We start from the raw sequence: 16,139 nt of genomic DNA, 5'->3' as shown, positions 1-16,139 counted from the left end.
ATTTTTTCTGAAAGAGAAAATAAGCAAACTCTTACAAGAATCCCATTTATATAAAGTGCTAGAAAATAAAGCACCATCATACATTTCGTTGTATAATTACACAATGAAGCCAGGCGCTTATTCCGACTTCTCCATCACCTGCACTGTCAGCCACGTTAACACCGCCGATTGTCACACTGTGTCCTGTCTTTGTTCTCCTGCTGCGCACAGCTGTGATGGCAAAGATTACCAGCCGTCAGAGATCCCGTGAGATCGGGGTGAATTCCACACGGTAGGAAGAGCTATTAATATTTTAAACACTGTCAACCCTTCAGGGGCTGAGGTCTTACATCACTATTTGTACAATAGAATTTGTTACTGATTGGAGGAAGGTTTCAAGGATTTCAGCAGCCTGGTAATTAAATAGGAGACATAATTATATTAATGCAATTAACATGTACTAAAAGGTGGACTTTTAAGTGTTTCTGATATTGTCTGATCCAAAAATAACTACTTGATTAACTAATTTGTCTCAGAAGTGTCTATGTAGGTCAGGGTGAGATCATTTGGAAAAAAAAAATCTACTCTTTTGAGAACTTCTAAACCTCCAAAAAAAATCTCATTTAAGAGCTGGAGTCAAATTATATGGTCATTTTAGTTCTCAGAATTCAAAGCCTAGATGGCTGGAATCATGCGTGTGTGATAATTCTAGGCTACTCTCAATAAATAATACATGTCATTTCTGCTTCACTGAGGCTGTCACTTACTGCTCTAAATGACTTTCAACACAGGGCCCAGCCTGCTCTCCCAGAGTGCACTTCAGCTCAATTCCAAACCTGAAGGGTCCTTCCAGTATCCAGCCAGCTACCATAGCAACCAGACCCTGGCCCTGGGTGAGACAGCCCCATCGCAGCTCCCTGCCCGCAGCACCCAAGCCCGAGGTGCTGGCCAGAGCTTCAGCCAGGTATGTGTGGGAACGGGCCCCTCTGCTGTGTTGGTCGGGGCTCCCGGGGAATGGGTCGGGAGCAGGGCTGTGTCAGGCCGCAGTGGTCCCTCCTGCCTTTCTGTGGCCTGTCCCACAACTCACTAACGACGCCTTTGGTGCTGGGAGTGAAAAAAGTAAATAATAAAATACCATTATAGAGCAACACTGAATTGTAAACGTGTTTTGTTTCAGACTATCTGAGAGGTGCTCGTGCTGTATGTATACTGCATATATTTACCTGTGAGAAAATGAATGCGTGTCATTACTATTTCTGTGTCTGTGTGAGATATAAATAAGGGCATACATTCTGATTTGTGTGTGCACCTGGGACCGTGGTTTTTTTCCTCCTAAAAAAGCATGAAGTTATTATTTTATGGGGTTATTCATATAAAGAAACACAATATAAATGCATAATAAAGTATGTAGAACTAATCGTGATTAGTTCAGGAATGGTTACACTTTGTCAAGTTTGATTTTGAAATGTACCCTTAGTTGTTTCTTTAAGGTGTTTGTTTACTTGTTCTTCTAGTTTCACTGCATAGATGTATTGGTTGCCATTGAAACCAGCTCCAGATTAGTAGCCATTGGAAGTGGCTACTGATCTGAATTTTTTTTCACAGATGTAAGTGTTGTGATAGATTGACAGGTGGGTGGATGAATAGGTGGATAGATCATTTTTGTTTCGATACCTTTAGAATTTGAGCTATATTTGATCAACTTAGCAGAATTAATATATTGGAGGTCTATCTTGTCTTAAGCTATTTTAAACCTCTTTTCAGTGACAGGCTGTTTTAATTTCTTGCTCCTGGAATGAAGAACCTGCAGCTCCAAAAGCATCCTCCTTAGCTGATGAGATTAAATTCACCCTTTGTGCATTTATTGGGCAGTACATCTGCCATGTTACCCACCAGTGGCTCCTGTAACAACCAAACCCATCTTTTCACCAGTTTATTGTCATTGTCCATCCGTGAGTCTTTCCAATTAAACTGAAAGTTACTTAAGGGCAGGTTCGTTTTCATGTTAATCAGAAGCTCCTCACCATCCATATGACCCCCAACAAATGTCTGTAGACAGAGGTCTGCAGGAAGCAAGGTGAGTTAGAATGGCATAGTATAGTCCCTACGAGATGCACATTTTAGGTGACATAGACATAGAAGGAAGCAAGAGCTGAGAAGTTTCAGTTTACTTCTGTTACTAAGTTATTGCCCGGTAACATATTAAAGATACGGTTGTGTTCTTTCAGTAACACCTTTGTCCATCATTGGCTTTGTGACTTTTACCTCGTGAGGCTGAGCTCTAGGATCTGTGGATAAAATAGAGTGGAAGTAAAGGACTCACTGAGGAAAGAAGCCTGTCCCTCACTGAGGCTCAGTGTGTGACCATTGCTCAGGAGCCTCCTCTGTTTGGGTGGGGAAATGGAGGTGCACAGTGCTTGAGAGGGGCAGGGCCTGGAGGCGGGGCTTTATGGGAGGGACGGGACAAAGGATCTCTGCTCTTTAAGGTGCTGGCCTGTTACGCCTCCCTCACAGAAATGTGAAATGAAGGAATGTCTAAAATGGGTTTTAATTTATTAGAAAAACTATTTCATATTTGCAAATATATATTTGTGCATCATTTACAAAAACAGTCACTATTTTATTACATACAAACTTTGTATAACATTATGATGTCAGATGATGTTATTATATAGAAAATATTATTGGAATTTTTAAAATATGATTTTGTTTTATTCAAAAATGCAATGGAAGCTGTATGATTTCTTTTTCTAGGTACAAATTTTATGTATATATTTTAGTTCTTTGGAAGCGAACCAGTGGGTTACAGCCCTTTTTTTGACCCTTGTACCCAGCCATACTCTCGGGTCTAAGAGGCCGCATTCAGACATGTGACCCATTTTTATACTCAAATTAACTTCTAAAAGCCATGAACTTTCTTTTCTAAGACATGTAACTAGTAAAACAATAAAGTTCTACCTTACTTTATTTTTATATTGAGCTCATTTATTACCTGCGCTGGGCTTTTTCTCTTAAATATCTAAGACCTGTGTAATTTAAGTTGAAAATATTGAATCAAGTAAAAAAAATCAGTATTTCCATATAGCTGAACATCATGGAAAAGGGAAACATCAATATAACATGAAAAATCAGTTAACTCATTAACTTACTGTGAGCATCTTGTAATCCCATTTACACAGAGCTATGCAATAACTAGCTGTCAAATCAAAGCTTTCTCATAAAATTAATAGATAGCACTCATTGAGCACCTAGAAACAATATGTTCTACACACATCCTCTTATTTAATCCCCCCAAAAGGGCATATTACTACCTACATTTTTAAGGCCTGGAAACTCAAGGTCACTACATTTAGAGTTGTCTGGCACCATTTTCCGGCAACATCAGTAAGAATAGGAACAGAATCTTGACTGAGTTGAAATCTGATCATTCTGGGAGAGAGTGTTTCATAGGTTTATTTTATATATTTCCCATTCAGTTAAATAAATCCAGAGTTGGAACCTCCTGAGAGGTGTATCAATGTGGACGAGCAATGCGGCGATGTATCTGCTTCCGTGTTGCGAGAGTTTCCCTTGTCCGACTCAGTTCGGTCATGCACTAAATTCTGTGGGAGTAAAACAGTAGAAGCTTTAAAATGACACGATCGGGCCTCACATTGAAAGTCTGCTTTAAAGTTTAATCAGGATATGTAGCTAGGTTGTAGACACATCAGAGCACTGTATTGGAAGTCATCGGGGTTCTAGTTTGAAGACATCGATGAATGTGCATGTTCGAAGTGACAGGTTGGAGGCAAAGGTAATTGGCCATGCTCACCTACCTGGTGGATGGGTAGGATAAAACCTGAATCCTCACACCGGAGGGTTGTTCTGATTCACTGCATTATTAGGAGTCAGGCTGTTGGTGACTCTCTGAATCCTGTTTATTTTAGCTTAGTGGTAGACATTGGTCCCATGACTTACTTTCAGCTTTAGTGCATTGCAGTATGAAAGGCATGTTTTATTGAGCACCCCATAGGACCTAGGACTTCAGAATTGTAAGACAAATGCTGAACAAGTAAACCAATATAGTCACTCAGCACTTAGCATTTTACCTCAAAGGTAGGGAGACCTATTCCCATTCTCATAGCAACTCCATCAGGTTCTCTCGGAAATCCCTCTATTCTAGTGGTTCTGACTGGTGTTGAAACCCATTCCTTCGAGGCTAGGTTAGTATTTAGAATATCCTGTAGTCAAAAGAGTTCCAGAAAGGGCTGTTAATGTTCAAATTATGTCAGAGGCCACACCAAGTTAATAAGGTCAATAATCAACAGAAAAACATTCATTTTTTGGTCTTAAAGAGAATGTGTAATTGTAAAACAAAGCAAGTGATTTTTCAATCTCACTGATTTTCTCTCTCCTGCATAAATCACTTTGGAATGCAATTTCAAAGCAATATTACAAATGTTCAAATTGTCTAATTTCAATTTTTGAAAGTCTAGCTTATTTATCAAAATCAATGTTTGAGTGATCAACACCCAGCTCTCCGCCAAAACTATGGTGATACGTACATAGCCCACATTGCCCATTGTACCTACCGGTCTGAATAAAAATGGTCATAAAATACTAGTTGTCTTGCATTTCCTAACTCAAACCCTTGCAAGTCATTCTCCTGAGACCCTAGGATGAGTTTGTGGGGCTGGGCTGGAGGTGAGAGAGTGTAAGGTTCTTCCCAAGGACCCCAAGGCTGTTCCGGGAAGCGACATAAGTCCATGTCTTGTTACCCCTTTTTCTCCCAGCAGCGCTCTGATCAACTGCCCTGCAGGCCCTCTGTCCCAGTCTCTAACACTCTGAGTTGCCCCTCCATCTTTCCCTTCCTCCTGCAAGCCACCCTTGGCCTTTGTGTGGCTATTTTGAGGTGCCCCAATCAAAACAGAACTATTCTTTCATTTACGTTTGTGTATCTCTGGGTTATCCTTTAAAGCATTCAGGATGTGTGTTGTGTACCTGCTGTATGCCATGAGCTGATGTATCTGCTTGGGGTTGAGTAGTACAGAAAATAGGTCTCTGTCCTGAAAGAACTATTCTAGAATCAGTGATAGGGACTTAGAAAATCAACACCGTGAGTCCATTCCACCGTTTGTTAGAAGGTGGCGATTTCTAGGAGGAAATGAATGCAGAATAGGATAAGTGGGATTCAGAGTGCAGGGTGTGGTGTGGCATATGAGGTCTGTGGAGAAGGTGACATCTAGGCAAAGACAGGAATGAGGAGAGGGAGGCAGCTGTGCAGCTGCTGGGGTACAGCAAATGCATGGCTCCTGATGAGGCGGCCTGGAGTGTTGATGGAACGGCAAGGGGGTCAAGGTTGTTAGAATGGGGTACAGGTTTCACCAGGGGATGAGAGACCCAGTCATTCATTGTATAGGTTTTGTCTTTTACTCAGATTGAAAGGAGGAGCCAGTAGAGAATATTAAGCAGATGTAACACATGGTCTGACATATATGTTGACATATCCATTGTTCTGTCACATCACATATAATAATGCCCTACAGTGAGTTGCATGTAAGGCTGTTTCTTCCCACAAGATTGCCTAGCTGCAAGAGTGGACACCTCCAAAATTAATCTCCACTCCCCAAGTAACTGGTCCAGGGTTTACCTAATGTTCATCAGGTTCCTCCAGCCCCAGTTTTATGCTTTATAGTCATACTGCCAAAGTCTGTGGGTGGTGAGACGTCAAACGAGTTGGCTGTCTTCCAAGCTCTGTCTGCTGCGCTTCCACTCACATGCAATTTCCTAAGGATTATATGGAATGCGGAATGTAAAAAAACTTCTGGCACAGAGGAACCCCTCTAAAAATGCCGGTTTCTCCCCACATCCAAACACGAAGTATCTCACCAAGCATTTTGTCATTTGAAGAAACAAAATATGAAAGGTATAAGAAAGTAGTACAGAAACCTAAACATGTTGAAATGACTTTCATGTTCTCCAGCAGAACAGAAGCATGTGCGCATTCATAATCCTAGGGAAATGGCTGTGTGCTGCAGGAAACTAAGAATTGTGTGAGAGTTCTGTAAGATAAAACTGAGCCAGAGCGGACTCCCTAGAAAAGCAATGAGCTTTTCAAGGAGCAAAACTGTCATTTCTTTTTGATCTGGCCTATCTACATACTTTAAGTTGCACTGACTTTTATGTCTTNACGAAGTGTCTCACCAAGCATTTTGTCATTTGAAGAAACAAAATATGAAAGGTATAAGAAAGTAGTACAGAAACCTAAACATGTTAAAACGACTTTCATGTTCTCCAGCAGAACCGAAGCATGTGCGCATTCATAATCCTAGGGAAATGGCTGCGTGCTGCAGGAAACTAAGAATTGTGTGAGAGTTCTGTAAGATAAAACTGAGCCAGAGCGGACTCCCTAGAAAAGCAATGAGCTTTTCAAGGAGCAAAACTGTCGTTTCTTTTTGATCTGGCCTATCTACATACTTTAAGTTGCACTGGCTTTTATGTCTTAGAAGTTCTCATTTATGCTAAAGCATATTATATATATATATATATGTATATATATATATAATCGTATATAATATATGTGTGTGTGTGTATGCTGTCTGTCCACTTCTGCCAGAGGCTGATGTGTTTGTTGCATTCGGAATATTGCTGATTGGTGCACTCTCACATCAGGCAGATATGAGGGTCCAGGGAAAGAAGAAGTCTGTGGGTGGAGAGACACAGACCCATGCAGTACAGAGGAGGAGCAAATCCCCAGTAAACACTGACTTACTGGTCGTGGAATGATAAGGGTTATACAGACAACTAGTGTGACATCTCTCCAGTTTGCTTAATTATGACAGAAGTTGTTGACTTGTAAAGAGAAATGGTGCTGATGAACTTGGAAAACACAAAATTGAAGATATCCGTTTCCTGTACAATGTGCACCTTCTGCAGCATTTACAGGAGAAATCATGTCACTTTATATACTTTCCTTGGCACATTTGTGGGAAATCGGCAGTTTATTTGTTTTTAACAGAGTGCTCAGATGACTACCTATTGGAAATCCTTCCTTATTGTTCCGCTTTAAACTCTTCCCTCTCCATTTTTCTCTTTCCGGTATAAACATATTTAATCTGGCTTTAATAATTGAACCATTTTTCATGGCAGGGAGGGTTCTGTGTGTATTTTACTCTAATATTCCCTGTTCTGAGCAAATATTTGAGTTACTGAAGTCATACTAAATGAGCATCTTGCTGAAATAAAAGTTTTATGTAATGTGGTTTTGCCAAAGCTCATGTTTTTTTAAGAAAGTGTTGCCATCAAGAAATCCCTCCTCATATATTCTTAGAGATAAATTTATTTAAGACACTTATGGCATCATTTTATTTTTTCTTCTAAATGTTCTTTTCACTGGAAGACCCTATTAATGGCCATCTGTACTGCTTTTCAGAATATTTATTCATAAGAATTCTAATTATACTTTTATTAAAGATAGGTCAGAGGGATGGAAAAGCCAGTACCCAGGATGACTTGTTGGCCCTGGGAAAATGGATCTGCTACCCCCTTCGTTTAGTGCAGTGACAGGGACAGTATGGTCTGCAAGGTCTCTCTCACACTTGCTCCCCACCTCTTTCACGATGTTGGGACCGTCACAGGAAGAGAAAGTGTTGAGGGTGGTCTCCATTATCACCTCTAAGATTATAGCTCTCTTGATCTTTTGAGTTGCATGTTCCCAGAAGAGGAAGGAATTCCTTCCAGGTGCCTTGGTTTTTCAGTCACGTAAGTTTACGTGGCTCTGGGCACTTTCAAGGTCAGTTCAATGTCAGTACAATGTCACCACCAGGTAAGCCCAGCCTTTCTTTCCTCATCCCAGCAGCGATGACTCCAGGGACAGCGTGTGAACTGTGTGCGGAAGCTGCCATTTTACTTTGTCTCATATTAGTTTTTACCAAAACTAGCCCTCCTCAAGGGCATTGCTGGACGAGGCCCTTGATGATTTTCCTTGGCTATTTCCAAAATCAAACATTTCTCACAGTACCAGCAGTTATTTTAAAGAGTGACATTTCTTCTGAGGGCAATTTCAAAAAGAAGTAACATTTGCGGAGCAATAACAGTAGTGTTCAAGCACATTTTTCTCATCCCAGGGAGCAAGTTCAAGGGCACAAAACTTATGTGAGGATATAGACTCACTTTTTAATTGTATCATAATAGCAGACATTTCATATAATGCCTAAGTGAGATAGTCAGCATTGTGGAGTTGGTGATTTCTCATTTCCAGGTTGTGAGAGTGAATGTCTTTGTCCATAGTCATGGGCAAGCCTAATGCATCTTAGCCTAAGGAAGCTCAACAAACTCTCAGACATTTTAATCACCATGTGTAGGTGATATTACTAAGTCACATTACCAACTTGTTCTGGCTTAGAAGTGGATTTCTCCAAAGAGGGTGTCTTAAAGCCATATGCTATTATGTCTTAGTATTTAAAAGGTACTCAGGCCTTTTCACTCATGGAAAGAATAGCCTTCAGTGCTTGTTCTGACTGTCCCGCTGCCCCGTCAGCATTTATCTCTCTGCCTTTGCATCCCCTCAAGTACCCAGCCCCATTCCTTCCTCACCAAATCCAATGCTTGTTGGCATGTTGTGGCTCTTCTGTGGCCCTGGCCCGGTGGTTCGGCCTGTCTCTGAAACGTGCTCACCAGCTTCCCCTCTTGGGATGCTATTTTCCCAGAACCACTGCTCCCAGCAGTGACTTCAGGCACCACAGCCAGAACTGTCTACAAAGGGAAGACACTGGGAAGTACTAGATTGGCCGATCTCTAGTAATTCCAAAAAATGACAAGCGATGAATATGGCTGATGGGGAACAAACTATTTACCCCAAGTCATTAAGCTCCCCTCAGGAAAGCCACAGGGACTCCGGGTCCCCATTCCTGACACTGTGGGCCCGGCTGCCTAGCACTCTGGGCAAATATCCTTCTGACCCATAGTTAGGGACCTGGCTGACCATTTCAGGAATGTTGGCAGGTCTAAATGCATCTTCACAAGGATTGATGGTAAATCATGGACCTGCTTTCTAAAATGCAGGTCTGTCCAGTGACACAGTGTACACATGATTGGAAGTCAAGGTTCCTCAGAGGCCAGCCTGTCAAGGCTCTTGTTAACTGGCTGCAGACAGTGGGGTTTTTGTTTGTTTCTTTGTTTGTGTTCTGCACTGCCAAATCCTCAAAGAATGAAGATTACGTAAGATTTCAAGCTCAGAGAATAGTTTCAATCACCCCATGCCATATCTACCCCCTTTACAGAAGATACAACATGAAGGGATCTGGAAACAGCTCAGCTCTGTGTAGAAGCTGATGCCACATTCTGGTCCAAGAGTGCCAACATTTCAGGGGCCCAAACTCTTAGGAAATCAATGTCATTTGTGTGAGCCAGATAGTTTTCTGTACAAAAATACAACAGTGACAGATCGCCAAAGTACTGTCGAGGCGAAACACTTCATGTAAGAGGATTACAGGGAGTCCTTCACAGACATCTCCTTATTTGTACACGGAATATAGTGGGCTCTTATGAATGGTTTATTGACTTAATGAGTGAATTAATGCATGGAAGTTGAGAACTGTTAGTTAATAGTAATGATGTAAATATGGCCTGAAGTTCCATTTCAGTGTTTTTTCCACTACACTTTGAAAATATACCTGCCCTTAAACACTTTTATAAAATAGGTATAAATGCATTCCACAGTTACACAGGAGGACTCAGGGTACCTAGTACGTACATGCAAACATACAATATAAAAATCACGATGGTAGTATATCCTAAATCTGATCTGAAACTTATATGTAAACTATAATGCAGACAAAATATTTAATTTGTCAGTGTTTTGTGGAGTTATGCATATTGCTCATGTCTCATTAAAACACAATTCCTACATTTTTTTAAATTTGAGGTATAATCTACATAAGGCATCCGTAGAAATTGGGAGTAACATTTTTCATTTTTGTCTCGACAAATTTCCCATAATGGAAAGCAAGGAAGGAATGACATTTGATGTGCACAAAACTCTGCCTGTCAGGGGCTCTTCAGTCCGAGCACCCACCTGATAGCGTTCTGCTTGTCAGCATTCCGCAGACAGACCCCCCACTCTGGAGAGGGGGGCCTGACAAACAAGCAGCCCTGAGAGAGCTGGAAACAAAAACACCGACTGGAGCTGTCCCCGTCAAAAGCCCATTCTGAGATCCAGGGCAGTATCAGGGCCCAATCTTCTCCAAATAGATTGATAATTTTTCATATTTTTATTTTCCTTTTTTAAAAGATTTTATTTATTTATTTATCTTTAGAGGGGAAGGAGAGGGGGAGTGAAACATCAATGTATGGTTGCCTTTTGTGTGTCCCCTGCTGGGAGTTGGCCTGCAGGGAACTGGACTACAACCCAGGCATTCGCCCTGACTGGGAATCGAACCACGATCCTCTGGTTCGCAGGCCCGCGCTCAATCCACTGAGCTACACCAGCCAGGGCTATTTTCCTTTTAAAGGTGCCATCACCAATGAAAATATTACTTCAATTGTCATTGTTTGTACACACACATTTCCAAATATACTCAGGGAAGAAGGGTGTGGCAGTCTGTTTTTTTTAAGTGCAGTTTTGCAATTCTAACTTTAAAATTGGACTTATAGTTGGATAGTATTAACACACTTTGAAGGTAGAATTGAGCTTCCATGACAGTAAAGTGGATGAAACTCTATGTGTTGAAGTGAGTTTACATTGTGTTTGGTCCATGGGCCACGGCAGTAAGAAGCCGTCCTATGAAGAGTGCAGGAGGCTTAAGGCGCAGCCTCTCGTGTCCCTAAATGGCAGAGAATCATTAAACAAAATCACTTAATGGGAAAAAAACATAAACACAAGAATGAAACAAGCCCCCCAAAGACTACTGGTTTGTCTAATTGATGCTAAAAACATATTTCTCGATTTAGCCCAAGAACCATTTTTAGACACTTATTGCCCCATTGGACATCAAACGGAGTATGATTTCCCTGGATTATTTATTGTACATTGCAGACGGCCTTATACGACTGTTCTGTCCAGTCAGATGGCCACTGGCCGTGTTTGCCTATTTAAATTCATCTTCATTCAAATTGGGTGAGATCAAACCGGGCATGTTAAAACCCAGTGCCCATTTCAAGTGCCCGACAGGCCATTGTGTCTGCGGGCTACTATGTTAGTGAAGATCTTAACCGCTTCCCCATGGACAATCATTCTGAAAGAGTATATGAAATTTCATTGGTCATGTGTTTCTTTTTTCATGTAAAATATTATTGGTCAGATTTCACCAAGATGTTACAATATTTAGAAATATATTTGAATGCTAGTGTGGCAGTTCTCAAACTTCGGCAGATTTGGGGCCATTTAACAAGCTTTATTAGACAGTAGAATTCAGCAGAGTTAGCATTCCTGAGACTTGAAGTTCCAACAAATTAAAAGCATTTGCAAAATTTATTCAAGGTTTCCCTAGGATCCTTGTCATTCTAACATTTAAATTTAAATATTAAAATAGTATATAATATTGGTATACTGTAGTACTTATTTTAAGTACTTCAGCATTTATTTTACTAGGAATTATACTACTTGGTAATAGCATCATTAACATCTTCTAGGGTTATCAATATTGCGTATGCAAACCATAAGAAAAAGTGTTGGTTCTCTTGTGAGCAGGGGGCTCTCCTTATACCCTCTGGGATTCTTCCTCCTTGTGCTCCTCTGAGAAGACTTTACAGAAGTTCCCGTCCGAGGCTCTTCTGTCTCGTGCCAGCTGGGTTCTGTGCTGATTGACGTTGCTGCTCAGGTCCCAGGAGAGCTGCAGAGGAAAGTGAAGGAAGGAGGTGACTATTGCACCTTAGCAAGTGACTCTCACACCAGCAGCATCTGCCTCCCCAAGAGACTGTTAGAAATGCGGGTGCTCAGGCCCACCCCAGGCCCCTGAGTCTCAATCTCTTCTAGGTCAGTGGCTTGCAGATTTTGGAGAGCACCATAAACCCTGAGAAGTTATTAAAACACATGCCCCCAGGCCCCTCCCTCAGAGTTGGTAACTCAGTAAAGGTGGGATGATGCTGGTGCTAGTCTGAATGCTACCTGCTGGAACAACCGACCACATTTGGAAAACCACTGCTCTAGGGATAACTTGTTCTCACATTCATGCGCACATTGGAATCACCTGGTGAGCTTCCAAAAGCCTGATGGTTGAGTCTCACCTCCAGAGATTCTGAGTTAAATGGCTAATGTACAACATGGGTACTGAGACTTTTTCAAAAGCTCCCCTGATGATTATAACATGCAGCTAGTTTGAGAAGCCCAGTTTGTACATTTCATGCTCAGAACTTCTATCAGGAGGAAAGCAAAATTGGATCTGAGCACTCCCAGGACTCTAGATGCTGCTGGGATATGTCTCTGGAGTTCAGGGTAAGCTTAGCGGTTCTGCACATTTTCTCCACCATTCTCTGAGCATGCGTGCACGCGCGCGCACACGCGCGCGCACACACACACACACACCCCCTCATTGCCAAAGCCTTGGGACCAGCTTTATTAACAATTCTTTTCATTCATTCTATAAACATCCATGGCATCCCTGCTATGAATCAGGTTTTGCTTTAGTTTCTGGAGGCACATCAGTGAATAAATCATGGAGCTTACATTTACTTTCCCTCCTAATATTAAACTCAAAATAACTGCTCTTCGGTGTTAGAGGAGAACTAGAACTGAGCAGTGAACCGGTCAATATAGATTTTATTCAGAAATAAACTATTGCAATAGGAGGAAAAGAGACCTCAGTATAGAATGGGTTCAATTCCAAATACAACAACCAAAAGTGGGAATTTATAGCTGAGGGCCAGGATGCAGCCAGTGGGCAAAACATTACTAACAGGGGACATCAGGAGGAAGGGGTCCCGGTACAGTGACCTCTCGGAACTCTTGCTGAAGGCAGACCTGGTGATGAGACCTCAGGGAGAGGGGGACATGGTGGCAGATGAGGAACTCTGTCAGATACAGAGGGCAATTAGACATGAAGGGTGGGGTATCTGGCTGAATGCACTTAGTAGGAGTCTTGCTAAAACTGTACAATGCAGAGATAAACACAGAAGTCTAAAAATCAAGACCTAGTTCAACACAGTTCAGAGGGGCCTGACCAGAGTTTGGTCAAGGAGAGAACCTTCGGCGGGGGTGGTGGAGAGAGAGAAAGGGGAAGAGGGAGAGATACTTACACACATGCAGGCAAATGTATAAAATAGGCGCATTGCATATAAATAAATATACAGACACCCCTCACATGGAGAATGTCTTTCAACAGTTTGAGCCCCTGTCTTTCCAGGCTGCTCTGAGCAGAGGATTGTGATGCTGCTCAATTAACTCCCGCAGATTTTCACATGAACCTGACATCCCAGATAAAATTTGGAATGCTGTGGGTGTGCGGATGAAAGTGCCCAGTCTGTTATTTGCCAATTGCCATTCTAAAATGGGTGGAGAAGCATAATTGAAACTTTTAATGGATAGCATCTGTTCAGTCTCTCTCCCCCTTCCCTTCATCTCATCAGCTTCCTCCTCCCCACCCAATTCCCATCCCTAATCTCCAAACCTTCCTTCCCTGCTTCTCTGTTTCTGAGTCCAGTCCTACCCCTTTTCATGCCAGCCTGCTCTCAAAAATCTTTCTGCTCCTCTGGGAAAGCCTGGGAGATCCCAGATCTCCTTCCCAGAAGTGGTTGACAATGTAGTGTTTTCACTGGAATGCAAATTTGTCTCTGGATAAGATTCAAGGACAGTGCTTCCCCTCCAACTGCCTCCGCCCCAGCCCTTGTTGTCTTCTGTGTTCTTGTAAATAAATGAGAGGCAACTGGCTTTCAATTGGGAGACACAGCTGCAGGGGGCTCTTAAAAGCCAGCTAAAGAAAGAGATGCTGGAAGATTTGGAGCCCAGCATTAAAATCTAGAAGAGGAAGGCTTTCTCAGTCTTTTCACTTACAACTGCTCTGATTCCCTCTAGAAATTCTTTTTAAAAGAGTAACACTGAAAGACCACATATATTTATTCCAAGGCGGTATTTTCCCCTCCTTTTCACTTTTTTTGCTCCAAAAAGCAGAATCAACAGGACAATAGCATGGAATAAACTCTAGGAAGTATGTTAATTCTTGATATTCTTCAGTAAAGCATGCAGCTTGGCCAATTTTGGAGGCAGAAACTGTATCCAGCGACATGACTGTGGGGACGGAGGGGAAAGATTTAATATCTGGATTACTTATTAAAACCAGCAGATCGGGATTGCTATCAGGTAGATCGAGGTGGCCCTGCCAGGTGGCCTTTTAAAATCTTTCTGCGACTAATGGGATGCCTCTGCTATTCCAGAAACATCTTAGCTATGTAAGCAGAATACTGTCCCATTTTCCAGACGTGATGCCCATCCCACTGTCAGGCGGCCTCTGCTAGTTGGTTTTTTTATTCCCCGAGAAACACCTGCCTGAGAAGCTGGAGGGGCATCTCCGTCTGGATCCTACGCGCCGTTGCGCGCTCAGGCGGCGGAGCGCCCAGTTTCCCTCCCTCGCCGGGCGGGGGCCGAGCTGGGCGGGCGGGGCGCTGTGCTTCCCCGGCTAAACGCGCGTGTTCTCTGCTCTCCCGCGCACAGGGCACCACAAGCCGCGCGGGGCACCTGCCAGGGCCCGAGCCAGCGCCGCCGCCGCCACCGCCGCCGCGGGAGCCGTTCGCGCCCAGCCTGGGCAGCGCCTTCCACCTGCCGGACGCACCGCCCGCCGCTGCCGCCGCCGCTGCCGCGGCGCTCTACTACTCAAGCTCCACGCTGCCCGCGCCGCCGCGCGGGGGCTCCCCGCTGGCCGCCTCGCAGGGCGGCTCGCCCACCAAGCTGCAGCGCGGAGGCTCGGCCCCCGAGGGCGCCGCCTACGCCGCGCCGCGCGGCTCCTCGCCCAAGCAATCTCCCAGCCGCCTGGCCAAGTCCTACAGCACCAGCTCGCCCATCAACATCGTTGTGTCCTCGGCCGGCCTGTCCCCGATCCGCGTGACCTCGCCCCCCACCGTGCAGTCCACCATCTCCTCCTCGCCCATCCACCAGCTGAGCTCCACCATCGGCACTTACGCCACCCTGTCGCCCACCAAGCGCCTGGTCCACGCGTCCGAGCAGTACAGCAAGCACTCGCAGGAGTTGTATGCAACCGCCACCCTCCAGAGGCCGGGCAGCCTGGCAGGTAAACGGCTCGCTGCCCAGCTTTCTTGGCGCCACCTCGGGGGGCACCTGGGCACATTGTGGGGGGCTGGTTGCAGGACGGAGGCAACAGCTGGGCTTGAGCAAAACTCAGGCTGGGCTTGTCTGGGGGCCAGGGGCCAGCATGTGCAGGACATGGAGAGAGCCAGGCTGTCCCTAGGCTATGTTAGTGTCCAAACTAAAATGTAACACTTCTTTCTTAAAAGTAATGCAGTCCCTCAAACTCTAATTCCTCCCCCATCAGAAGACTGACATTAGTAAAATTAAATCAAATTTAATAAAGAATCACATAGACCTGTTGATTGTGTCCAGAAAAAAAGACCAAAGCAAGTAAAACTCACTATAGTTGTGATTACCTATAGTTAACCACACTCAGTTGTAGAAGAAAGTAATGGATTTTCCCCAAAGCAGACATTCAATTTATGTAGCTTTCAATAGTAGTGGAAAAAGTAACCAATAATGAATTGCCTTGAAATTTTACTACTTTGTTATGGCTGGAATTTATTGTGTCTTCTCTAAATTTAGTTAATGAGCAAAGTAAAGGACTCCTCACACCTGTCACTGACTTTACCTAGATTCGAACAATGAGGGGAAAGTAACAAGAATGAAGTCCCTTGGATCTGTTACCTGCTTATTACAGAGGGACTGGGCTGGGCTGGGACTGGGGGAAGAAGTCTGCTGGTGACTCTGTTGGTGGTGCTGTATGTTCACTAAACATGACACAATGATTGAAAGACTAATGTGCTGTCTCCTAAAACACCTGAAAACTATCCGGGATTTATTGGCAACGTTTGTCTTCTTATGAAAGTATTAGATAATTGTGACACTCTAGTAGCAGATGCCATGCTCATAGGTCTACTTTCTTGACATAAACAGATGACTGTGAAGACAAGTAGGATAAAAAAGGAACTTGCTGCACACTCGAGGTGGGGGGTTCAAGGGCGTC

At 43.5% G+C, this 16,139-nt stretch overlaps 1 protein-coding gene across 3 annotated transcripts in view; it reads left to right on the top strand.

Annotated features, from left to right (window-relative positions):
* CTNND2 (catenin delta 2) overlaps nucleotides 1-16,139 on the top strand; it is an 837,284-nt gene that overhangs the window by 439,442 nt on the left and 381,703 nt on the right. For all 3 annotated transcript variants that reach the window (XM_037063010.1, XM_037063012.1, XM_037063011.1), the window contains exons 6-7: nucleotides 771-943; nucleotides 14,603-15,176. In XM_037063010.1, coding sequence (XP_036918905.1) covers nucleotides 771-943; nucleotides 14,603-15,176 — 747 coding nt within the window. The remainder of the gene's footprint in view (nucleotides 1-770; nucleotides 944-14,602; nucleotides 15,177-16,139) is intronic.

Source organism: Sturnira hondurensis, unplaced genomic scaffold, assembly GCF_014824575.4.
Source record: "Sturnira hondurensis isolate 20B ecotype Veracruz unplaced genomic scaffold, ASM1482457v3 Scaffold0014384, whole genome shotgun sequence".
Lineage (NCBI taxonomy): Eukaryota > Metazoa > Chordata > Mammalia > Chiroptera > Phyllostomidae > Sturnira > Sturnira hondurensis.
The sequence above is the reverse complement of the archived record's forward strand: the minus strand, read 5'-3'. Positions and strand labels throughout refer to the sequence as shown.